General features: G+C 41.3%; 1 protein-coding gene across 1 annotated transcript in view; it reads right to left on the bottom strand.

The window, feature by feature from the left end:
* Window positions 1-11212: 11212 nt before the first annotated feature.
* The window catches only part of MCOLN1 (mucolipin 1), a 26217-nt gene continuing 13679 nt past the window's right edge, over window positions 11213-23750 (bottom strand). Inside the window, exons 6-15 of the mRNA XM_015815590.1 lie at window positions 20644-20758; window positions 18829-18925; window positions 18606-18705; window positions 15859-15965; window positions 14206-14355; window positions 13978-14079; window positions 13658-13780; window positions 13054-13260; window positions 12054-12184; window positions 11213-11815 (exon numbers count right to left, since the gene is read on the bottom strand). Coding sequence (XP_015671076.1) covers window positions 11779-11815; window positions 12054-12184; window positions 13054-13260; window positions 13658-13780; window positions 13978-14079; window positions 14206-14355; window positions 15859-15965; window positions 18606-18705; window positions 18829-18925; window positions 20644-20758 — 1169 coding nt within the window. The 3' untranslated portion in view covers window positions 11213-11778. The remainder of the gene's footprint in view (window positions 11816-12053; window positions 12185-13053; window positions 13261-13657; window positions 13781-13977; window positions 14080-14205; window positions 14356-15858; window positions 15966-18605; window positions 18706-18828; window positions 18926-20643; window positions 20759-23750) is intronic.

Below are 23750 nucleotides of genomic sequence, written 5' to 3'. Positions count from 1 at the left end.
TTTTCTTCATGTAGATGTAGTGTCATTGAGGACTACTTGTTGAGTACAGTTTGTCAGCCAACTATAGATCCATCTGATGGTGATGTTGTCTATTCCACCTTTTTCTAGCTTACCAAGGAGTAGGCTGTAGTCTTCTTTATCAAATGCCTTACTGAAATCTAAGTATACTACGTCCACAGCATTTCGCTGGTCTACTAGTTTAGTCACTTTATCACTTTATTTTGCTCCCTCCTTCTTGGGAAACTGTCTCTTTACTGTAGTCCATCACAGATATCAGTACTTATTATTTAGCATATGGCATATCATACATGTACCAGCAATATATATTAACATTTTAACTAGATTACTAGAACCCAATAAATATGTTAAAAAGATCTATGTTCAAATATCAATGTCTATGCCATCTAACCATAGAAGTGCAGCATCATTTATATTTTTTAAAAAATCAGATACTGGACCGTTATATGCCCTCAAATTACAGCCAGTCATGATATAATCTATTATTATTAATAATAATAACAACTTTATTACCGTCATAGACCAGCAATAGACGTCACTTTTTACAATATATTAAAAAAACAGTAGTGACATTAATAGTAAATAACATCTCTGTTAAGAAAATACATGTTCTAAAAATGTTAGGGTCACTCCCTAGTTTACATGAGTGGAAAGCCGATAAGTGTGTGAGTAAATATAATGTTCCAAAAATTATTAGAGATAGCTCCCAAAAATTGGCACAAGTTGACGGCTATAAATCTGTAACCAATTTTTTTCTTGTGGACATTGCAGCAACACAGTATTTTGCCACTGCATGCATGATAGAAGGGTTTGAGTCCTGGAGGAGAAAGCCTACATAAAAATTGTCTGCCCTCCCTGGCAATCTCTCTAATAAGGGGAGAATATATGCTGACCTATAAACTCGGTATAACTCACAATACAATAAAACATGTGAGATATCTTCGACTTCTCCTTTACCACATATACACACCTGTTCTGCTATTGGTGTTCTCTTGTACCTGCCCTGGAGGAGTGCTGAGAGAAGAATGTTAAATCTGGCTCTGAAGAAAGCTATTCTTTGTTTTGGGAAGGTCAGATCATTCAGATATCTTGCCGATTCCCACATACCCTGTTTGATTCTATCCATACTGTGGCAAGGCAACCTATTTAATTCTTCTTGAAACTCCATGTCCTTCATTCTATTGAATACTACTTGCTTTGCTTGGTCAAAGCCTAGGGACATTAAGAATACCGAAGAGAGCCCATAAGAGCCCAGTTTATGATCTATCGCCTGCTTCTAGGGGGAGGGGAAGTTGTCAGTCAGCACTAACGGGGACAGTCCCTCTGGAAAGAAATGCATTTTAAGCCAGTGAATGATCATCATCTTCCAGGCTCTTACCTGAATTTGGGGCATGCCTGTCTCAATTCTTAATTGGGCATTTGGGGTTCCTTTGGGTGCAGCTAAGATGGCTCAGAGAAATTTGGTTTGTATGGTTTCTAGCAAGTTTTTCTTTGTGAGGATTCCTGTTTGTGTGATATAATCTACAGTTTGACCTGGGAACACTGGGGAGAGGATACAATGCCCCATTTATACAGAGAGTCCCTTAAGATGATGTGTGAGGTGCAAATCCTATCCAGGATTGCTTATTGCTGACATGGTAGTTCAAAACCTGGCACCTTTTTGTGGGATCATTTATATGTCTTCCTATGTTTGGCTGTTCAGTAACCCATTTGTCTTTCCACTGAGAATTGATGTTAAAGTTGTTGGGCAGATGTTGTATAAGTGCCATTGGGAGCTTCCTGGATTTGAGTCTTCTTGCTGATAAATGAGGAAGGTCAGCATGCACTGGTAGCAGTGAGTTGTTCATAATTATTCTATGTTCTCTCACTAGTACATCTTGCCTTCGTAAAGCTGAGGATGCTACCATGTTTGCCCAAAAGTAAGACTTACCCCGAAAATAAGCCTTAGCTTGATATTTGGGGGTGACCCTAATATACGTCCTCCCCCCAAAATAAGCTCTCGTTTTGGGGCGAGGAGCACATCTAAAAATCAAGCTAGGGCAAGGTGGAGCTGCCCCACGTGCCCCACACCCCATTACCATTACAGTCAGGCCTTCCATGAATCGACACCTGGCTTACCAGCCCACTTCTTCTGCGGCACCCCCGGCCTGCATTTTGCTGTCAGAGGTCTTCTGGAAAGACCTCTGATGGCGAAATGCAGGCCGGGTAGGGGGGGGCACGTGCATCAATCCGGAGCTTCATTTTCAGCTGCAGAGGCATTTCCTTCAGCCGCAGAAGTGGGCTGGCTGGGTGGGGCTGTTGGTGCCGCCGCCACAAGGTGAGACCATGGAAAAGACACCCCTCCCCAAAATAAGACCTGGTGCCTCTTTTGGCAGAAAAAAAAAAAAAAGACCTGGTCTTATTTTTTGAGAAATACAGTATATGAAGCAAGTTGGAGTGGTTTTAATAATCTGCTTATAAACCTGTGTCGTTGAGTCTCGCGTCTAATTTACTAGTATGGTACCTTTTAAGCCATACAGGGGTCACACTATTCTGCTGTGGAGTAGACCAACCTAGTGTTGATGACCTGAGAGTGAAGCTCCCCATTTAGTTCCACATAATTTCTAAAGTATGTTGTTCCTAGTATTGATTTTTGCCACTGAATTCTCTAGGTGTTTCCCAAGATTTTAAGATCTTTGGGCAGGAGGCTGTAAGCCACCTCCATGGCTTTTTTCTTGCACAGCTATGTCCAAATCATTCGTGTATCCAAATTTGTGTTCCCTTGACGCTGGCATATCTGATATATAAATTGAATAGTGTAGGTGCCATTACAGAGCCTTGGGGGAGGCCGTTATTCACTCTTCTTATCTTACTTATGGTGTTCCCCATTATCTGAAAGGACCTATCACTCAGTATGCTATTAATTAGTTTTTTGCAGGGGATAATATGGCACAGTTTGTATAACAACCCATCAAAGTTATTTGAATACATTCAGGATCAATCAACAAGCTTTATTATGAATGATTCTGAAGTTGCTAAAAGGCTGCAGAATACAGAACAGGTTATAAAACTTACCAGTATTACAATTTTTCTTGTCCATAGGGCTAAGTCAAAAAACCTAGTTATAATGGAAAGCCTATTTTGGAAAGCAATAGAGCTAAAATGCCAGTTGTACAAATAAGAGGAAGCTCTGGGACTGCAATAAGCTATTTTATCAATCTTGGATGAATGCCATTCTATGTAATGCAGACATGTCAAACACAAGGCCCGGGGGCCGGATGCGGCCCGCGAAGCCATCCTGGAAACAGTGAGGGAACGGCCCCCGCTGCCTTGGCCCTGGCCCAGGCTGGCCGGGAGCCAATGTACAATTTTGTGGTGGCCATCTATGCTGAAATGCATTCAGTCTTAGCTCCACAAGGCCGTCTGGAAACAGCAAGGAACCAGCCCCTGCTGTGTCGGCCCCACCCCCTGGGTGCATGCTGGGGAGGTGTCACCCTTTGTGAGGAATGAAGAAATGGACCATGCCTTGGCGCTTGCCCCGGTCCCACCCCTTTTGCCAGAGACCCTCAGATCTGTCCCACTCCTGCCCAGGCCCCCACAGGCACCCTTGATGCGAACGATGTAGAGCTGGCCATGCCCACCCAGTAGGCCACACCCACCCTGGCCACCATCACCCCCCGCCACCCCGAGGGCAACTGTAATGCTGATGTGGCCCTCAATGAAATTGAGTTTGACACCCCTGATGTAATGGATACAGTCAAGTGTATGGGGAAAACACCAGCTGTGCTCTCTCCTATTCTCGTTTAATCTATATTCCATGGGAGTAGCACTGTCCTACTAAAGAAGAAAGTTCACTGAAGAAATAAAACCATTCAAAACTTCTATAATTTAATCTTCTGATATCTTTTAATAAGATCAGTTGATATAATTTATCATCTTCAAGTTCCATACATAGTTCCTCTTTCAAAAGTCATGGTGTGGTTTGGTATTATAAGGTTGGAGGAGAACAGAAGGTTGTTAAATCTAGCCTCTGTACTTCACACAGGATTTAAAATGCAGTACATAACCACAAAATGGCCATCCACCTGTGTATTTTAGGAATTCTATTCTATATTTAAATAGCTCACATAGTTAAGAGGCTTCTCTATATACATTTAGCCATAATGTATTTCCTACAATTATTACTCATTGGTACTAGGTAATAGAGGGCAAAACATTTCAAATCAGTTCTATTCTACATTTGAAACAGCTATTTTTAACCTTCCAGAAGTGTTTTAAGTACAAATCACTTCTGAAGCAGTCTGAGCAAAGTGTATCAGGACAAGAACAACTATTTCTAGAAAAATGATATGAGAAAACTAGTACTATTTCAGTTCCAGAGTCATCCAACCCAGGAAATTCCTACCACCAAGCATTATACAGCCCCCATCTACATATGCCCACCACTGCTAGGGAATATTTCTTGGCAGCAAAGAAAAGTGTGATAAAAAGGTAGTAATTAACTGCTAGATAATAAGCAAGCTTTCCCAAAGGATGCTCTAGTTGTGTTCACATAAAATATCTAGTCAGCATGGACTGTTGTTATTATTTATCTATTTATTTGATTTTTATAGCTGTCTATCTCAACTGATTCTGGGCAGCTACTGAAATCAATTAGTAAGTAAATTAATAAGGGCAATAATTTGGCAATAATAATGGCAGAGAATTCTAATGGCAGTCCCTGTTATCTGGAGGGTACTGGATTAGATAGTGAAAACATTTTGAGAATCTCAGCTTTCATTTGAATATGCACTTGCCTTAAAGTGGCAGAGCAGGTTTCAAAGCATATGAGTAATGCTCAGCAAAATCACCACAGTCCAAGGCTTCTTGCCTCTCCCTAGGACCAGTGGAAAGAGACTAAATTATGTAAAACAAGCAAAGAAATTCATAACTAGTTTATACAATTATTTCAGATTATGTATGTAAAGACCAAATATTTATTTAACACTTTATAAAAGAAGAGAGCCAGTTTCGTATAGTGGTTAGGGCATCAGGCTACAGAGTGAGTTCTAGTCCCACCTTAGGCACAAAGCCAACTGGGTGACCTTGGGCCAGTCATTTCTCTCTGAAGGCAATGGCAAACCACATTTGAAACCTTGCCAAGAAAACTGCAGGGACCTATCTAGGCAGACTCCAAGAATTGGTCATAATTAAATGGAACAAACAGACAACAACAAAGAATTAAAAATCAGGTTAGTAATAAATGTAAAAAGAGCCTGAAGTGTATAATAGGCATAGTTCCTGCTTGGGGCATATACATCTGATTGCTCAGTGGTGTTTTTTCTTCTTATTTACCATATATGGCAGTTTATCACTATAGCCCTTGCATTAACAAGTTACTCTGGGTGACCACTGAACACAGAATAAAGAACAGGACTCTGGTGTCTTTTCAGTGTGAATTTTGTTTATAGCTCTTGAAAATCTATTTCACAAATTCCTACATAGAAAAGGTAAAGTTTTCTCTAAGTCAAGTTCAGCTGCTAGTCGACAAACCCAAATAGTCATCGTAGCATACAGAAATGATTTGTCACTGCATTCTTGACTTCTCAGTCTAGCCTACAGTTACAGTTCTCCTGATCTTCTGGTCTTTTCCTATAGAGATGTAAATCAGTTCTAATCTCAACTTTTGAGCTCAGGCAAGATAGTCTATTCCCCAAATCTACCAAAACAAGACTTATATGACAATACATTCTCTCTAGCATTCTCCATTACTGAGACATCAAAGAATCAAACCTGGTCTTTAACAAGAAAGTAAAAGCTAATTCATGTTAATGATACTTTGATTTACAAAGAAATAACCATGATCTTAGCTGAGTGGAAAACATCTTGCTGGCAAAAATCCAGGCAGTTAAGCAATTCCAGTTGCTTGAAATACCTGTCCGTTTTAAATACTATTTTTTATTCAAAGTTCTGCATGGTCTCACTCTCTTAATCACTCCCCCCCCTTCCCATGAGACCAACTCAATTGCAGAAGGAGGCTTTGGTCAGCTTGAGACACTTGATAGGAGTCAGAAACCTGTCTTGTCCTGTACTGGGGCTTATTTACCATCACCCCCACATCTCTGTTCCAACCTTGGTTTTGTTGCCTTAGTTTCACTTTCCTCCCCAATGGCCCAGATTAGTACCCTTCAGGAAGGCTTAAACACTTATTGAAAGATATTCCCTTTAACAGAACTGACCTCCTTCTTCTGGCTGCTTCCATTCTGCAGTTTCCTTTAATGTGCTTACTTTCATCTTTCTTTTCTTAACTTTAAGTTCTAAATTATAAATTACAACAGTCTTCGATATTGTATACAGCATCTGGCATATATTTACAGCTAGTAGATAAACAAAATACTAAGGAGAAGGAGCCTGTCTTAGCCCCACCCAGAATTAGGTATCAATCCAAATTTGTCCAAATCAAAAGGTAATTTATTAACATATCTCCTGTCCACAGGATCACAAATATGTGGCAAAAAAGAGAGAACAATAATGAAAAAATATGACTACCGGGATGGTGGTGTGAGATGGATAAATACAATGTTCTCGATACCTGAAATTTTATAGCTACTTTTCTGATTTAGTCCTGCTGGTTGATATATCTTGTCCTACACAGCTCAACTTTTGCCCCGAAAAGTCCTTACTCCCTAATTTCTGCTTCCTTAATTTTAATTTCTAATAATAGAAGCTGTCTCAAGCCATCCATCATGTCTTTCTGTTCTGTCCATATTTAAAACGTCCAGGTTTTTCTAACTGATAAACGAAAGATACACACTACGCATATTCAGAGACACTCTTATCCCTTATACCAAGTGCGCGATGTAGGTCTGACAATGTTAATGAAGTGCTCTACATCTGCGATCCCTCCCTCCTATTCTCTTTCTTCCCGCTCACTCACCTACTGATAGCCATCGCAGCTCCGAACAGCCAGACTGCCCTTTGCACGCCATGCCTCCCTCTGCCCATCTCCAACCCCAGCGGCGCCTGGAAAATGACGCAATTAAGCTGCGTCACCACCGCCGGAGCCACTTGTTCTTCTGCAGTGCCCGCAGCCTGCGAACCAGTTGCTGTGCATCTCGCTCAAGGGCGATTTTTCCAGCCCAGCGGCGGAACAAAGATGCGGAGATTGAGGATCGGGAGGGATGCAAAGCTTGAGTCTCTGTAGCGACTTCGCTTTTTTACCCTGCTGTACATCTCCACCTTACAGAAGGCGTGCTTCTGATAAAACTCATGCCTCCCGGAAAAAGAAAGACGGCCCACAACTGCAAAGGCAGTTTGGAGTCGTTCGCATCAGCTTGGAAAGGAAGGAAGGGAATGGTGACGATTTCAGCGACAAAAACATAACTGAAGTCTTTCGATCTCTTAGCGCGTCTATCCTACGAAGGGCAAGCTGCGTAAGGGATCTTTCTGCTGATCGGCACGTTGGGCTATATTGCAGCCTTTTTCCCCAATAGCATAATCGAGGCTATATTTCGAGCAGGATAAACTTTTCCATGATTCCTTCCTAGCCAACCATTTTCTCTGGCATACTGCACCTCCTCCTTCCCTTGAAACTTGACTCCAATGGGATCATGTGTGAAAATATGGAAAATTGTGTCTGTGTTCAATTTCCTGTGGTTTGACCACATTGACCCATAAACTAGTGACAAAGACAGGTCTGCTAAGCTTCATTAGGTTTGGCTGCTTTATGAGGATACCAGGCAAACTCAGCCAATGCTGTTTTGTGGCAACTTTCAGGGGCTTCCTGAAAGTATCATTTATTGATTTATTCAATTTGTATAGCTGCCCATCTCAAGCTATGACTCTGGACAGTGGACAATCAAAAAAGTGTTGAAAGAAAAATCTTCATCAGGGTCCAGTCCAAGCCGGGAATAAACAAAATGGAGACTGCTTTAGAAAGAAGGTTTAGTTTACTGAAGAGCAGAGCCAGACAGAAGCATGGCTCTGGGAAAACTGACCACATGTAGCTGGGAGCGGTGGGTTTTTATACCTTCTTGGGCTCTTGAGGTTGTTTCCTGTTCTTGTTTGAGGCTTTGTATTTCCTGTGTCATGTACTTTGACCTGAGTCTGAGTGTGCCCTTTTGGTATTGGTGGGTTAATCCTATTATGTCCCCAAAGGACATGTCTTTTAGAGTTTGGGTGGGGTATGTAGATTTTAGGGGTTTTTGTTTTCCTAATCTCATCAGCTTCTAGCTTCCTGACTCCAACCTTCCTGAATGGATTATTACATGTGCATTTCTAAAAGTTGGTTTCTGCTGAGTTTTCTGGCTGGGGATAGGGAGAAGTTTCTGCCTTTTTAAAGATCTTCTCCATTATTCCTTTGGAGAAATATATTCTGCCTTTTTAATATTCCCCAAAATATTTCTTTCTCTGGATTTTTCCCACAAAATCAAACAGTTAAAAACAATATAAAATAAAAATAAAATAAAGCTGGCACATATCCTCATAGGGTTCCCTTAATGTTATTTCTGACATTTTAAGAGATATACAAATACATAAAAATAGCTGCCATGGGAGGTTTGCCTATTCACAGAATGGCAGTCATTAGGTGCAGCCTGTCACAAAATCTTTTTGGGATAGTAACTTTTATTTGGTGCCTTCAAATCAGTGTTGATTCTTGGTAACTGTCTGGACTAGGCCCTGCAATATTCTTGGCAAAGGCTTTTCGGAAATGGTTTGTCACTGCCTGTTTATTAGAGTTGAAAGAGTGTGATCTGCCCAAGGTCACCCAGTTGCCTTTCACCTAAGGCAGGGCTAGAATTACATCTTTCAGTTTCTAGCCTGAGGTCTTAAACAAGACCTTAAACTGGCTCTGGTTAGAGTAAAAAAGATTATCTAACAATTTCAATAAAAGAGAGATGGAATGCCAGAATCTCAAATCAATAAAGGAGAATATTTGTAGCTCAAAGTTGAAATGAGGGGTCCTTGGTGCAAATAAACACGTGAATGTGAATTTGAGATTCTGAGAGGTTCTTGGTGCTGCTCTCTCAGCTTGGTTGTTTTCTTGCAAATATTTCATTATCCAAACTAGGTAACATCACCAGTGGTAGTCAGTGCTAGACTAGCACTGATGTTACCTAGTTTGGGTAATGAAACATCTGCAAGAAAACAACCAAGCTCAGAGAGCAGCACCAAGAACCTCTCAGAATCTCAAATGCCTATTCATGTGTCTGTACCTTTCAAACACCAAAGTACCTACTAGAAGGCTCATGGATAAGGAGCAGAAAATCTTTCTGGACAAACAAACTCAACTGCATCTAATGCTATTATGCAAATATATATCATAAACCTCCCCCCAATGCATACTGGGTAAAGTATATTGTACATACAAACAAAACTATGCAAAATTCCAGGTAAAAACTAGCTGCTTCACATAAAATATATTGTCCAAATGTGTGGCACCAACTTCTTGTTGAGAACCAAACAACAGAAGTTATAGGCATCTTTAATTGCTTGTACTTTCAACCACGAAGAATGAAGTTACCAGGTAAAAAAGGCAGGAGTATGGACTGTTTTCTACAGAAGCCCTGCATAAATACATTCACCATTTTCAAGATGGACTCAGGATAGAGTTCGGGATAGGAGAATAGACTTCAGGATAAACATTGTAAAACCAACTGGTCTTTTGCAGTTGCTAGGTTTTTGATATTAAATATACAGATTTGTTACTGCAGTAGTGATAATAGCCATAGGATTCAGGATGAAAAACCAAAATAAATTGCTTTCCCTCTTCATGTTTTTCTCATTTATTTGAATAATATTGTTGGCTATAAATAATTGATTTTTATAGTCCAGAACTGTACTTCTTAAATTATACTAGCAGGAAAAATTCAAATTAATGTTTTATTCTTTGTTACAGTTGTATTAAATTTAAAACAACTGGCCTTTATTTAACATTATTTGGGTCACTTGATTTTTTTAAACTAACTTATTTAATAGACAGGAACATACAGTGGTGGGAGGATGTAATTAATCCTTCCCTGTAATAAAAGTCCAACAGGGCAATACCTAAATTTCTGCTTCTGAAGTGAAAAATTCCCCAGTACTTTTCATCTTTTTGATCATGAGCTATTTTGTAAAGTTGAATATGAAATGGTACACATGTGATATTATCTGCTCAAAGCAACTTTATCAGATGAGACAAGCCTTGCGGGTCACCGGAGGGGGGATTAGAACTAGACCAGAGAGAATTCCAGGGGATGATGTGCACTGGGGCACTTTGTCACTACAACAAAGAAGTGTTTTTGGTTCAAATTCTGATACCTATAAGGAGCAGGGTCAGCCATTCAAATGGTGACATAGATATTGCCTCTTCATTACCTCATTGCAAAATATTTGCATTCTGGCATTGTGTACAAAAATGACCAAATGGTTGACAGATTTTTTCCATGCCAGGCTGTCAATCCTGAGCTAGTACCATCCTCTTCTGAATAATACAAGATGTTCTGCCACAAAGTACTAGAAGCCAAGATTGTTCCGGTTCTGGCCAAACTTTTTTACCTATTCATATTCCTGTTCAAGCACAATATTCTCTATTGTGCACGATCTATTCTTCATACATAGAAATTGCAATCCAGAGGAACTGATGGACTAGGACAGTGGTGGCGAACCTATGGCACGGGTGCCAGAGGCAGCACTCAGAGCCCTCTCTGTGGGCACGTGCACCGTCGCCCCAATCCTAAACCTTCAGCTGGGTTTTATAAAACCTTTTCGCTTTAGGCCTATGCTGCCGTGTGCAAAAAACAAAGTTCAATCAGTCAATTTCAACTTCTCGTGGGAAAAAAAAAGATCTTGCAAAGTTGGAATTGATTGATTGAACTTTTTGGACCCACCCAGTCTGTCGTTACCACCGCAGCCACGGCCACCCAATGGGCCACACCCACCCGGCACCCAACGATGCATAAGTGGGTTTTGGGTTGTAGTTTAGGCACTCGGTCTCTAAAAGGTTCGCTATCCCTGGACTAGAATGTCACAGAAAACAAGCAATGCTCACTACAGATGGCATACTTGGAAATACTACAGAGACCAGCAAAATATCACTAAGATGGAAATTACATGTATCACTCATGAACAGGAAAAGATGGGAGAAATCTTGCTTCATATTTTTAACAGCTGCTTCTATCCCTCTCAGTCCCGCTCATTAATTTCAGTTCATTCTATAGCATTGTGAACCAGCCAGGTACCAATCAGATGAGAATATGTTAGAGAGAAGTTTACTTCTTTGGATATTGCTTAAAGAATAATGCCATTGGATTAGTCCTTTCTGAAGCAAATGGAGCGACCAAAACACCCAGTGGAAGCATGGGTAACTTAAGGATCTCAGAGATAACACAAGGGTTTTGCCTTGATTATTCCTGCCATTTCCTTTTTGCTATTCCTTTTTCTTCTTCTAAAACAAAGTTATTTTTTAAAAGTTGTGTGTTCCTCGTGATAATGCTTTGCAAACCTAGTTTCATCCAACTTGAGAAAGGTGGGATCTACTGTAATGATTTCAATAAAGTCCAATGCAGCCCAACTAAGGCTGAAGTTATTTAAAAAGCTATTCTTCCTCCCTCTCCCCAGGAATCGTTAGTCAGAGGGCTATTGCAACAGCTCTGTGGGGAACAGACATAGGGCTCACACTGCAAGTTGCTAGCTCTCATATTCCAAAGCCTGCCATTAAAGACCATTGTTCGCTTTCTTGTAGTCCACTTCCAGGCACTTCGTCTCCCAGACAGTTCATCAGGAAGCAGCAAAACAGTCCCCTTTGTTCCCATGAGGCTCTCAGTTCACCACCAGCACATTCTCCTGCATTGGGCTTCTGTGAGTGAAACAAGACAGCTATTAAACTCTGTCCTCTTCCCAGTGAAGAACACAACATGCTTCCAGCTCCCCAGCATTGTTTGCACTCCAGGGTTCTAAGGTGAACCACTGCCTGGCTGGAAGAGTCTTTCACTGCTGGATTTTGTTGGAATAAGCACAGTGCTTTGCAATCCAATTATCCAGTCCTAAGTTGATAGGAACAAAGGCAGGCATGGTATCTATCTTACAGACCCTACCGTTCACAGCAGCAGAAAATAGAACATGAAGAGCTGCTTTCCTTGCGGAACATGCCAGATTCGGGGCTGTCTTTGCATTCAGCTATGTAGGCATGGAGCTGAGTGACAGATGCTTCCCCCTCACACTGATGCTGAAAAGAGAAATAAGTTATTGTGATTTGGGTGGCTAAGCTGTGGCTTTGCAAGGTAGTCCAGATAAAAAGCAAAACAATGGATACTAGCTCTATCTTTATTGTAAGGTCTGAAAGTATATCATCTTCCCCTCACTTTTACAGTTCAAGAAACCAGGGAGGATCCCTTCTGAGATATTTGCCATGCCCCCATTTATTCTGCCATGCTCAAATACATCTTATTTGACTGTTGCTTAGCAGCTTTTCCTCTCGTCTCTCAAAGACATTCCCTATACCATGATAAGCTGTTAGTCTTCATAGGCATCACCCTGATAACAGTCTCTGCGATTAGGGCACTTCTGGAACCATAGATATTCATACCATCTTTCTCATTAAGGTAGTAAAGTTAGAAAAGGAAAAAATGAATCTGCTGTGATTCACATATTTGTGATAAAAAAGCCTACAAGATTCCATCCTAGAATGCAGAGCAAAGCTGCTTAATTCCACCTCGTATATATGACTAGCAAGGGGCTCAGTGGTTCAATGGTTAAACACTCTGAGCTTGTCAGCTGGAAAGCTGACAGCCCAGGTTCGAGATCCAAGCACAGCACAATGGAGTGAGCTCCCGCTACTTGCCCCAGCTCCTGCCCACCTAGCAGTTCGAAAGCATGCAAATATGAGTAGATAAATAGGAACCACTTCAATGGGAAGCTATTCCTGTACACCCTGGCATATAGCCATGCTTGCCACATGACCATGGAAATGACAACACTGGCTCCCCTGGCTAGGAAATGGAAATGAACACCACCCCCTAGAGTCAGACATGACTGGACAGGGGAAACCTTTACCTTTTCCTTTATATAGGACAGGCAATTTCTAACAAGACTAACCTTGATGGTCTCATAGGACCCAGTGATAAGAGCAATGAAGAGGCTGAGCACCATGTAGATGAAAAGGCTGATGAAGGTGTACAGGTACAGTTGGCTGAAAAGCCACACCAAGTAGCTGCTCTGCTGCATGCTAGCAAATGTCACAAACATGTCATCCCCATTGATGAGGGAGAACAAGCACTCAGACACCATTGAGAGAGAGCGGAACTGAAACCGAAAGAATAGACAAAGATCTGTAAAAGACATCTAAAACCTGGACACCACAATCCAGCAAAACAAAATGAGCATATAAAAGGGGTGCCTGCGATTGTGATATGTCACAGGCAGAATAACATCCGCCAGCAAAAAGTTCCTCCTCTCTCTACTTCTGTGAATCTCCCACAACTGCTCTGGGAAATGTGTTGGGATGGAAGGGAGAGGAATGCATTAGAGACCCACCCATAGTCAAAGGCTTCAGAAACTTTACAGCTTCTGTCTTCAAAATAAAAGTAATCACATCCTCTTCTAAGGAAGATACATGCCATTGCTTGATTTGCATTACAACAGCACTTTAATCAATGGTTCACTTCTGCCTCTTCTGTTCATGCCTGGCATTTCCTCCTACCTTGACATGATAGGGACCCAGGACTATCCATCCACAGAAGCAATAGCCCAGGTAGATCACTGCCACACAGCAACAGAAGCGGATGACATTGGGAAGGGCAACCCTCATGGTAACAATGAGAATCTAGAAGACATGAAGAAAAGGCAATCTGAGATTAGGTTCTGGAATCTTTAATCAAGCCAGCTGTGACCTAAACTGAGGCTGTAACAGCCCTGGAAACATGGCTGAGGCAGTATTTGATCCTAGGAACAGGTTTTATACTTTGAGGAACCCAACTTTAAATTGGACTTGAAAAAAAGAAAAAAATGTGTTCCACTTACATTGTATTTTTGAAAGAAACTCAGGTAGCGCATGACCCCAACCCAGACCAAGAGTGTGGAGGTACCCAGAAGGATGCTACAGACATCATAGTCAGCAAAGTTCTGCAAGCAAAGGACACCTTATGCAGGGATACTTTATGATTAGGGATCGGAGCAGGCTATTCACAGCTCTGGGTTATAGACCCAAATCTGAGATGTTCCAAGCACTAAAGGTCATAACCTGCTTACCTTGGATTCTATACTAATTTTCATTATGGTGCCAGACACTGTAAGAATGTCGCTGACCACTAGCAAAATGTACCAGCCATTAAGAAATTCCATGCGATCGGAGAGACAGATATTTTGGTTGTAGCAGTGCTGAAAGAACTGGCTGAACTCCTGTATAAAGAAAAGAACCATTATGAACAAGTAGCCTATCCTCAAACACAAAATCTGCCAGCCTGTGACTTTGCCTTTCTGCACTGTTCCTATATGCACCTTCTCCTGTATGAAGGCAAGAGGACAAGGTGAATACAATTAAGTTTAGAAGATGATTAGCTTAGTTTCAAAGACTTGTCACTTGCCAAATTATTCATCTCCCCTAAGCCAGGGCCAGGAGAGACAGCTTTATCATTTCAACAATTTCATTTCAAACATCACCATGTTTCTTATGCTAGTCACTCAATAACACCTAGCAAAAAGTGGGCAACCAAAAATAGTCCTGGAAAAAGTTAAAGATGTGAAAACTCAACGTTGAAGAAAAGAGTGTACAAAACAAGGTGTTTCAGTTTCACTGGAAATGTACCAGCACTGATTTGGACTTATAAGAAATGTCTGAGTCTGAAATATTTCAAATTCAAAATAGTTTGCACATTTCTACTGTAGAATAAAAGCAGATGACTTAATTCTTCTAGTATGTTCTTCTACTATTTGAACATTTGCAAACTCTGGGCATTACATAAGCCGACTGCCATAGCAAGAAAACCTGCAGTAATTTAGCATCTGTTCTACAGAACATTTTTTATACAGGTAGTCTTCAACCTACGACCATAATGGAGCCTGCCCATCATGGTTATAAGTTGAGACTGTTATAAATTGGATCACCCATGTAATTGACTCAATTTTACAGTCTTTTTGTGGCAGTTGTTAAGTGATCATTACATGAATCAATTGTTTGCTATGGGCCAGTTTTGCTGAAAATTGGAAGTAAATGCTGTTTTTTGCCAAAACTGTCATTAAGTGCAGTCATGGGACTATGGGATGCTGCAAACATCCATAAATGAGGACTGGTTGCCAAAGGCCCGACATGCAGTCATGAGACTATGGAGACAGCCATCAGAATTTTGAATCCATGGAGTAAGTAGCTCCCATCATAACTTCATATGGTCACTAAGTGACCAGTCATAAATTGAGGACTACCTATAATGTTCTTGACTAATACAAGCAAACCTTTTTTTCTTTTAAAATCTTTTTTCTCTTTTGAAAATAACTACTCCTTCCTAAATAAACTACATTCATTTGTGGCTAGATCTGGTCATCATGTAAATGTTAAGGTAATCCTCAAATTCTATTTCTGCATTTCAAAAATTAAAGACAGGAGCAGAGGAAGAAGAGGAAATGCCAAAGTGCTGCACCTCTTAAAGAAGCACAGCAGGGACAATCCAGATCAGAATGAACTACAACCAGTGCACTAGACCCTAGTTATACGTTGAGTTTTTATAGGAAACAAATCTAAATATACAAGCAATACACTTTAGGAAATATGCCAGTTTCTCCTCCCACCTTCATGGAAATTTTGAATTTTTGCAGCTGTTCAGCACAAAAAAAGTCCTTTTTCATCCTGCTTAGAAAATACAGGGGAATCCACTAAGGAAAAGGATGCTCTTTCCTAGAAATGCTCACATGCTGCAATAGAAGCCCCCTGATAATTGAGCGGGAACACAAGATGAAGGATAGGACACAGATAAGTATCACCACCACATCAAAGAACATCCGGAAGCGGTTGTCTCCTGCAAGAAAGAAAACAAGATAATGTTGGCTAAAGCCATTAAGAAATATATCTTTTTGATGTCCAAAAATGGAAACTACTGAGTTGTAGCCATAAAAAGGTCTGACTCAGTATAATGCCCACTGGCAGAGGGATGTGTTCTTCCAAGCCACGAAGCAATAAGACTTTATTTAAAAAAAAACTCTCAGACAATCTCCCCAATTATAGCACAAACTCAGATTTCCATTTCAGCCAGGCTTTCAGCCAGGCTATGGAACTGAAACAGCTGTGGATGCCTTACCCCATGAATTAAATGTAGAGAGGAGAGCCCTACTAGTTCTTTTGGACTTCTTAGCAGCTTTCAAGTTGATCAATTATAGTACGAGTTTATCAAGTATAGTATGGATTGCTAGAAGGCTCTAACCCAAAGGTAACTGCTTGATTGTGGTTCTGGACCTTCTACCGGGCCATGTCCAAAAGATAATGGTAGAAGACTACTGCTCAAGACTTAATCATTTTCTGTCCCAGAGCATTCCATTTTATTCCCCATTCTACTCAACATCTGCATGAAGCTGCTTGGAGAGGTCATCTGGGGTGACACTAGTATGCTGATCACTAAACAGGATCAGAAATTGAGATTCAACCTTTTTGGATTGATTGATTTTTTCCCCTAAAAGCACATGTTCAGTTTGCAAGTGCTTCTTGATCTCAGCAATCACTAGATTAATAGTCATGACAAGGCCAGTCTTTCATCATTTGTGTTTAATGCATCAACAGTAACCCTTCCTCAGTTGATCAACTTTGGTGAAGATTATAACCTGACTACTGCAATATAGATAAAATAAGATCTATTGTATTATCTTTATAAGATAAGATTTATTGTCACTTTTTTCTGTGAACGCACTGGCACACATTAAAAAATGAAATTCTGATGTCTGCTCTCAAAATAAACACACACACACACACACACACACACTTCAGATACTGTGAAGCCTCCTCCCAGAAGGTAATAAAGAAAACTAGTCATGGAGAGGATGTGTAATGTCCCTGGAAATACTGTGGACCCTGGTCAAGTATCATTTATATGCTACGTCCTGGATAGAAGGAAGTGAACTTCCAATAATCTTTTATGTCATCCGCACCACTCTCTGCACAGCCTTCCTGTCTGAAATAATAATACCTCCATATAGTAATACAATATGCCCGGATGCTTTCAATCGTCCCTCTATAGAAAATGGTAAGGATAGGGGAAGGAAGACATGTTCTTCTCATACAACTTAGAAAATGCAGGTGCTGATGTGCCTGCTTCACCAATGTCTCACTGTTGAGGGACCAAGCTAACCTACTCTATTTGCTCTACATTTCTTGAAAACTGTGCAGAGGTTGCAACTAGTGCAAAATGCAGCAGCCAGACTCCCTTTCTATGAATTAACTTTAATTGTGTCTTCCCCAAAGCCCCACTCTCTCTTAACATAAAATATTTTCATCTGAATGATATCTGGCAGGTTCAGAACCCTATAGTATGAACTGAAATTAATGAGTGGGGTTGGGAGAGGAAGAAGTAGCTGGGAGATATGCAGAAAGGTTGGCGGGCAAGGAAACAGAGAGGCAGGTAAACTACCTGGCTATCTTGCCTTAAGACAGTAATTAAAAGCAAACTATCAAGTATAATAATGCCATCATGTAAACCTTTGACTTACATTATAATAATACCATTATATAAGTCTTTGACTCATTTGGAAAACACATTACATTTTTACTCATGGATATGAAACTGATGGAATTATCACTTTATTAAGAGCAACTGCTGCAAATGATACATCATCAAATAAATATAATACGAGCCACAATTCAATGAATGTGCGACAGTCCTAACCACTGGCATCAATGGGGGAAAACAGTGTACTGAGCAAGCAACCACAAATATCTTTAATGATTTCCTTTTAGAAAGAGAAGCAACCACAGGGATGTCCAGAAATGAAGCACTTGTAAATTATATAGTTTATATCCATTGCCTAAGTATGCTGTTGAGTACTGTCAGAACCCACATTTCTAAGGGGGCTCTTTCTAATTCTAAATCTCACTCTATTCTTTCTATTCTCCTGGGTTCTGCCATGCTCTGGAGGGGAGGGGGGAAACGCTGCAGTCTGCTTCTTTGTTTTCCTCTATTGCTACAATATAACATTTTTCCTGTCTCCGCATACATGCTCTTTGAACTGTCTTTTCCCTTGATGTCAGCTCGAAAGGGGAGGAAGGAAGGAATGCATCTCCAGGCAACTGGTTTATCTCCTCGTTCGGAAGGGAAGGTGCGAAGACCCGACAAAACATTGTTGCAAGCCTGAGACAGTCTGGTGTTATCAGTATTTTCCTACAACGGACTTAACACCTGGGGATTGGCCCATTTGAACTGACTGGATGAACTATTGGGGTGGGGTTTGCTTGGAATACTTTTAACCTATTGCTCTGAGCGGGAAACCCTCAGATCCTGTCTATTATGCCTGCTATCAGCTTCTCCTAATAAAAGTTCCTTTGGGAAGAAACTGCTTCCATGAATTCTGCTTTCTTAGGATGAGGTTTTGAAGTGGGCCCTGACAAATACAATGACCCTTATGAAGCAAGCTTATACTTGTGCCATGTTCCTCCCCCTGTAACTCACTCATACCTTTGCCAGAGACACTTGGGTTTTTGCATTCTTGGATGTCCACTTTGTTATCCAAATGGATCTTCACTCTGCCACTGTGTGCTTTATTGTCAAATGTAATCTGGGGAAAAATGAAGAGAAGAAAAGAATAAAAGCAGCATCTTCAGCTCTACTACATAATATGTGAATGGGAAATCCTTGAACATGAATTGAGAAGCAAAGCTGGGGAGACTTGGCTACTCACTGTTATAGAAAAGGTGTAGCAGTCTGGAATTTCATTGTTGATTATTGTTTGGATGTTGATGGCTTTTAGCTTGAAGTCAATTGTGACATTAATGAGCCTGCCAGAAACAAGATGTGGAGAGTTAACTATCACAATCTCCCAATACATCTCACAAGTACACAAATATAACAGAATGGAGGTGGCGAGAGCATGGGGACTGACGGTGTCCAGCAGCAGATACAGGCTGCCGGCCAATTGGCTGGCGCACTGTGGGGCTCCGCAGCTTGGTGTGACCATCAGGCTGGCCCTCCAAGCAGCAGGCGTGGCGGCAGCACCGGCAGCAAGTGGAGGCAGAGGCGCAGTGGGTGGGAGGCACATGCCTGCTTCATCCCACCTTCTGTCTTTGCACGGCTATCGTGGCTGGGATAAGACAGGTAGGCCGGATTGTGTGCCTCCCCTTGATCCTCTGCCTCCACTTGCTGCCGGTGCCACCGTTGTGCCTGCTGCTTGGAGGGCCGGCCCAATGGTCACAGTTGGCTGCGGAGCCCCAGAGTGCGCCAGCTGAAGGGCCGGTGAGCTGCAGCTGCTGCCTGACACCATTGGTCCCCGTGCGCTCACCGCCTCTTGTCTGTGTGCCGGCGAGGTAGCCCCACGGTGCAGCTCCTGCGCACTTGGCCCCTGCCGTCAACCTTGTTTTCCAGCTCTGCCGCACATGCAGGACGAGCCTGCCACTTGCTGTCTTGCCCACAAGTGCCCTGGCGAATGGGAAGGGCATGGAACCCCCATCTCCAAAAGGCAGCTAGGATTCCACAGCCTGTGCAGTGCAGGTGGGTCCAAGCGCCACAATCACCGGGCTGGCCCTCCAAGCAACAGGTGAAGACAGAGGCATGGGAGGAGGCACGCAATCCGTCCTGGCAGACGGCTTCCTGTGTCATCCCAGCCATGGTGGCCATGGGCAAGCAAAGACAGACAGTGGGACCGTGGTGAGGCAGCCCAGCTGGTCGTCATCACTGCCATGCCATGGCCCCTGCATGCTTGGCCCTCACCTTCCAATCTCATCTTCCAAGTAGCACCCAAGGGCCAGGCCAGGCGCCTGCCGCCCAGGGCAGCCCTTGCTGCCGTCTGGGGGCCCCTGCGCAGCCTGAGAGGGTCAGCGAGGCTCCTCTGGTAGATCAGGCCCTGGTGCCTTCCCTGGTCCCAACCCCTCCACTGCAGACCCCTGGATACCCCCAGCCCCACCCGGGCTTCCACAGGAGCCCCATTGAGCTAGCTACACCCACCTCAGCCACGCCCACCCAGTTGACTGTGACCACCCAGTTACACCCATCCCGGCCAGCCCACCTGGCCCTCGAGGGCAACCACAATGCTAATGCAGCCCTCAATGAAATCGAGTTTGATACCCCTGTTCTATGATTTTACATATCAGGACATAATCTGATATTCATCATTTTCGCTTTCTTATTGTAAAATAAATGATGCCATGGTATAATATGTTATGTGCTGCTGTTTACATTTACCTACTTTTAAGAACCGCTAAAGACCAGATGATTTTTTACTACGTCCTGATACATAAAGCAATTGAACTCAAAGAGGATATACTTTCTTTTTCACATGACTGTAGATATAAAGTTATAGGAATCACATTACTTTGGTCCAAAGCAGTAATGAATATACAAAGGAATACCTGCACCATATGCACAGAAAGACTTAGATGGAATCTTCAGGTTTGCAAATATCAGTGCAATATTCCCTCAAAACAACAGTTAGGGTGTAAAAATAAGGGGTCTGTCAACCCTAAAGAGTTGCTACAAATACCAATAAAATATAACCATTTACTTGTAAAACTTAAGAGTAAAGTTTTTGTAGCTGCGGTCCAATGCTAGATCTGGATGTTTCCTTTTGAGTTCAGATGGAGGAGGGATCTTCTCTGGGGGATCCACACCAAAGCATTCTGTATAAAAAGGAGACATTGTCTCGTGCTTTAAACCCTTCCACATTTGGATGAAAATGGGTCAGGGGAAGTAGTGTCAGTTGTATTTCTGCACATAAAATTGCACTTGTGCCACCAAGCTATTATTTATTCTTTATTTTACAACAGAAGCCACACTACATAGAAAACATACCTATAAAAATGACAAGACAAAAGACAGTTTCCTTTATTTTCTACTACATGAGTTAAGAGGTTGAGAAACCTGAGACATGGGTAGAACTCAGGAAAGTAAAGACTATTAGAGCAGCTTCCTGACTCTACAGAGAACTTGCATCATATTACAGCATAATAAAATATTGTTTTTAAGGGCTCATAAACAAGAAGGCAAAGCATTTATTTTATATTATTTACCTAATTTTCACCCCATCTTTTTATTTAGATGAGCATTCAATTTGGCTAACAAAATTATAAAAATATAAAAGATTAGCAACATAGACTTCCGATGGCTCGGCGGCTGCCGAAGGGGGTTGTTTTGACAGCCTCCCGTTCAGGACTGCGTAAAAAGCGCTAAAACAGCGTTTATCAGCTGTTGGGCGCTTTGAAACTTCTCTCCGGGCAAAGGAGAGAAGGAGAGCTTGCTTGTGAGTAGGAGTCGAGTTCCCTAGCCTCCCTGGGTGTTCCCAGCGAGGTGAAGGTGAGAACTCCTCCGGAGCTCAGAGCTTCTCCGCAGATCGGGACGTCTTCGCTGCAAGCGAAGCCAGACGCCGTCTCCACTTCTGAATTTTTTCCGATTAAATTGTATTTTTCACAGACGGAGCTAACTAGGAAGTCTGGATTTTTTTTTATAAAGAACTCAAAACTTTGACTCAGACTTCAAAGCACTCTTCTCAAGGATTGAAAAACGAAAGTTACTTTTTGCAGGAAAAAAAAATGGCTGCGGCTTGCCGCTTCTTTGTGCTAAAGAGACACTTTTACTTTCCTTCCGGTTGTGGATGGCTACATTGTTAAAACTGTAAAAAAATCTTTAAAAATTAAGGAAAAATCTCCAAAAAATCAAGAAAAATTAAAGAAAATTTTAACTGTTTGGGACTGTATATTAAAACCTTTTCTAAGCTTCAGAATGGCTTCTAAACGTGGTGTACCCCCTCCAGCACTTAAGTCAGCTGTTTCCTCTCCAGCTGTACAGGCCACGCAACAGAGAGCTAAAACTCCTCCACCCTCTTCACCACCTTATATTACCTTAAAGGACTTACAGGATTCTTTGATGCAGATGCAGATGCAGATGTCCAAACAAATTGTACAGCAAGTAAGAGTGGAGACAGAAGAGTTGCTTGCTAAAAAGAATGATGAACTATGTGAGAATATGTCTCAAATCTTTCAGGGCTTTGCTTTTCATATGGATCGTATAGAGAATCGGGTGGAGGAAATAGGAGAAAAAATGGAAGGGGTGGAGGAGAGAATGGAGAAAGTAGAAGAAACCATAGAGATTGTTTAAAGTGATGTGGTAATGACACAATTTAGAGAAATGGAACATGCAGTAAGAATCAGAGGCCTTCAGGAAAATCCACAAGAGAAACTGAGAGAAGAGGTAACAGCTGCCTTGGCTTTGGCTTTAGACTGCGACCCTGAAATTATCTATGGAGAAATTGAAAAAATATTTAGAGTCAATTCATGGGTCGCACGTCAAAGAAAACAGCCTAGAGATATTGTTGTTTATTTTTCCAGAAAAACACGTAGAAATGAAATTATACAGGCCTTTTACCAGCAGAAGTTTCAGATTGCTGCTCAGGATATCATACTTTTGAAAGAAATACCTTCAAAGATTTTAAAAAAGAGAAAGGAGTTTGCATTTCTGACTCAAGAGTTGAAGAAGCAGCAAATACCTTTTAGATGGGAAATACCAGTNGGAACGAACTACCCCCCGAGATCCGGACGATCCCGGATCTCCTAACCTTCCGCCGCGCCCTCAAGACATGGCTTTTTCAACAAGCGGGACTGACCTAGGGTGAATTTTAAATAGGGAAAATTTTTAAACATTTTAATAATGACACAGCCATTAATATATTTGGTTTTAATTGGTTTTATAGGGGAAATGTTTTTTTGTGCTGTTTTTTAACATGCTGTGAGCCGCCCTGAGTCCCGTGGGGAGAAGGGCGGCATAGAAGTTAGTGATAAATAAATAAATAAAATAAAATAAATTAAAAGATCAAAAGTACTTATTTAATCCTAAATTGGGTGTACATTTTGTGGCTTCCTCTCAAAAGAAAAAAGCGGGTGTAGTTCTTTATATTAAGAAGGAATTGATACCAAAATTAATAGATACTGATGCAGAAGGAAGATTTGTCTTTGTGGAAATTATTTTGAATGGCAAAAAATGTCTTCTCGTGGGATTATATGCACCAAACCTATATCAACAACAAAAGAAATTTTTTACTGTTTTGCATCAAAAGATAATGCAACTGGATTATAAATCGGTTATTATGATGGGAGATTGGAATGGTATAATAGATCCAAAAAGAGATAAAAAGACTTCAGCTAAAACTTCAACACAAATCAAATTGCCCAAAAGTTTTTTTGCTTTACAGGAAGATTTTGAGTTAAGAGATATATGGCGTGAAAGGAATATGGGAGAAAGTGATTTCACCTTTTTTTCGGATAGGCATCAATCTTATTCTAGAATTGACTTCATTTTGACTACTACTGACTTGATGCCTAGGATTAAGAAGGTAAAGATTTTCCCTAAGATTTTGTCGGATCATAGTCCTGTCTGGATGGAGATCTTAACTGAGGGAAATAGTAGAAGGACTTGGAGACTGAATGAGAATTTATTGAATTATGAAACAAATGTCCAGAAACTAAAGGACCACTTAAAAGACTTTTTCACGTTGAATATGAACAAAGGCACTCCAATATCGAAGGTCTGGGATGCAAGCAAAGCCGTTATGAGGGGTGCCTTAATTTCAATGAATTCTGCTTATAAGCGAAAACAGCAGCAAAATTATAAAGATATTGA

Source organism: Protobothrops mucrosquamatus, unplaced genomic scaffold (assembly GCF_001527695.2).
Source record: "Protobothrops mucrosquamatus isolate PMUCROS unplaced genomic scaffold, P.Mucros_1.0 scaffold352, whole genome shotgun sequence".
Lineage (NCBI taxonomy): Eukaryota > Metazoa > Chordata > Lepidosauria > Squamata > Viperidae > Protobothrops > Protobothrops mucrosquamatus.
The sequence above is the reverse complement of the archived record's forward strand: the minus strand, read 5'-3'. Positions and strand labels throughout refer to the sequence as shown.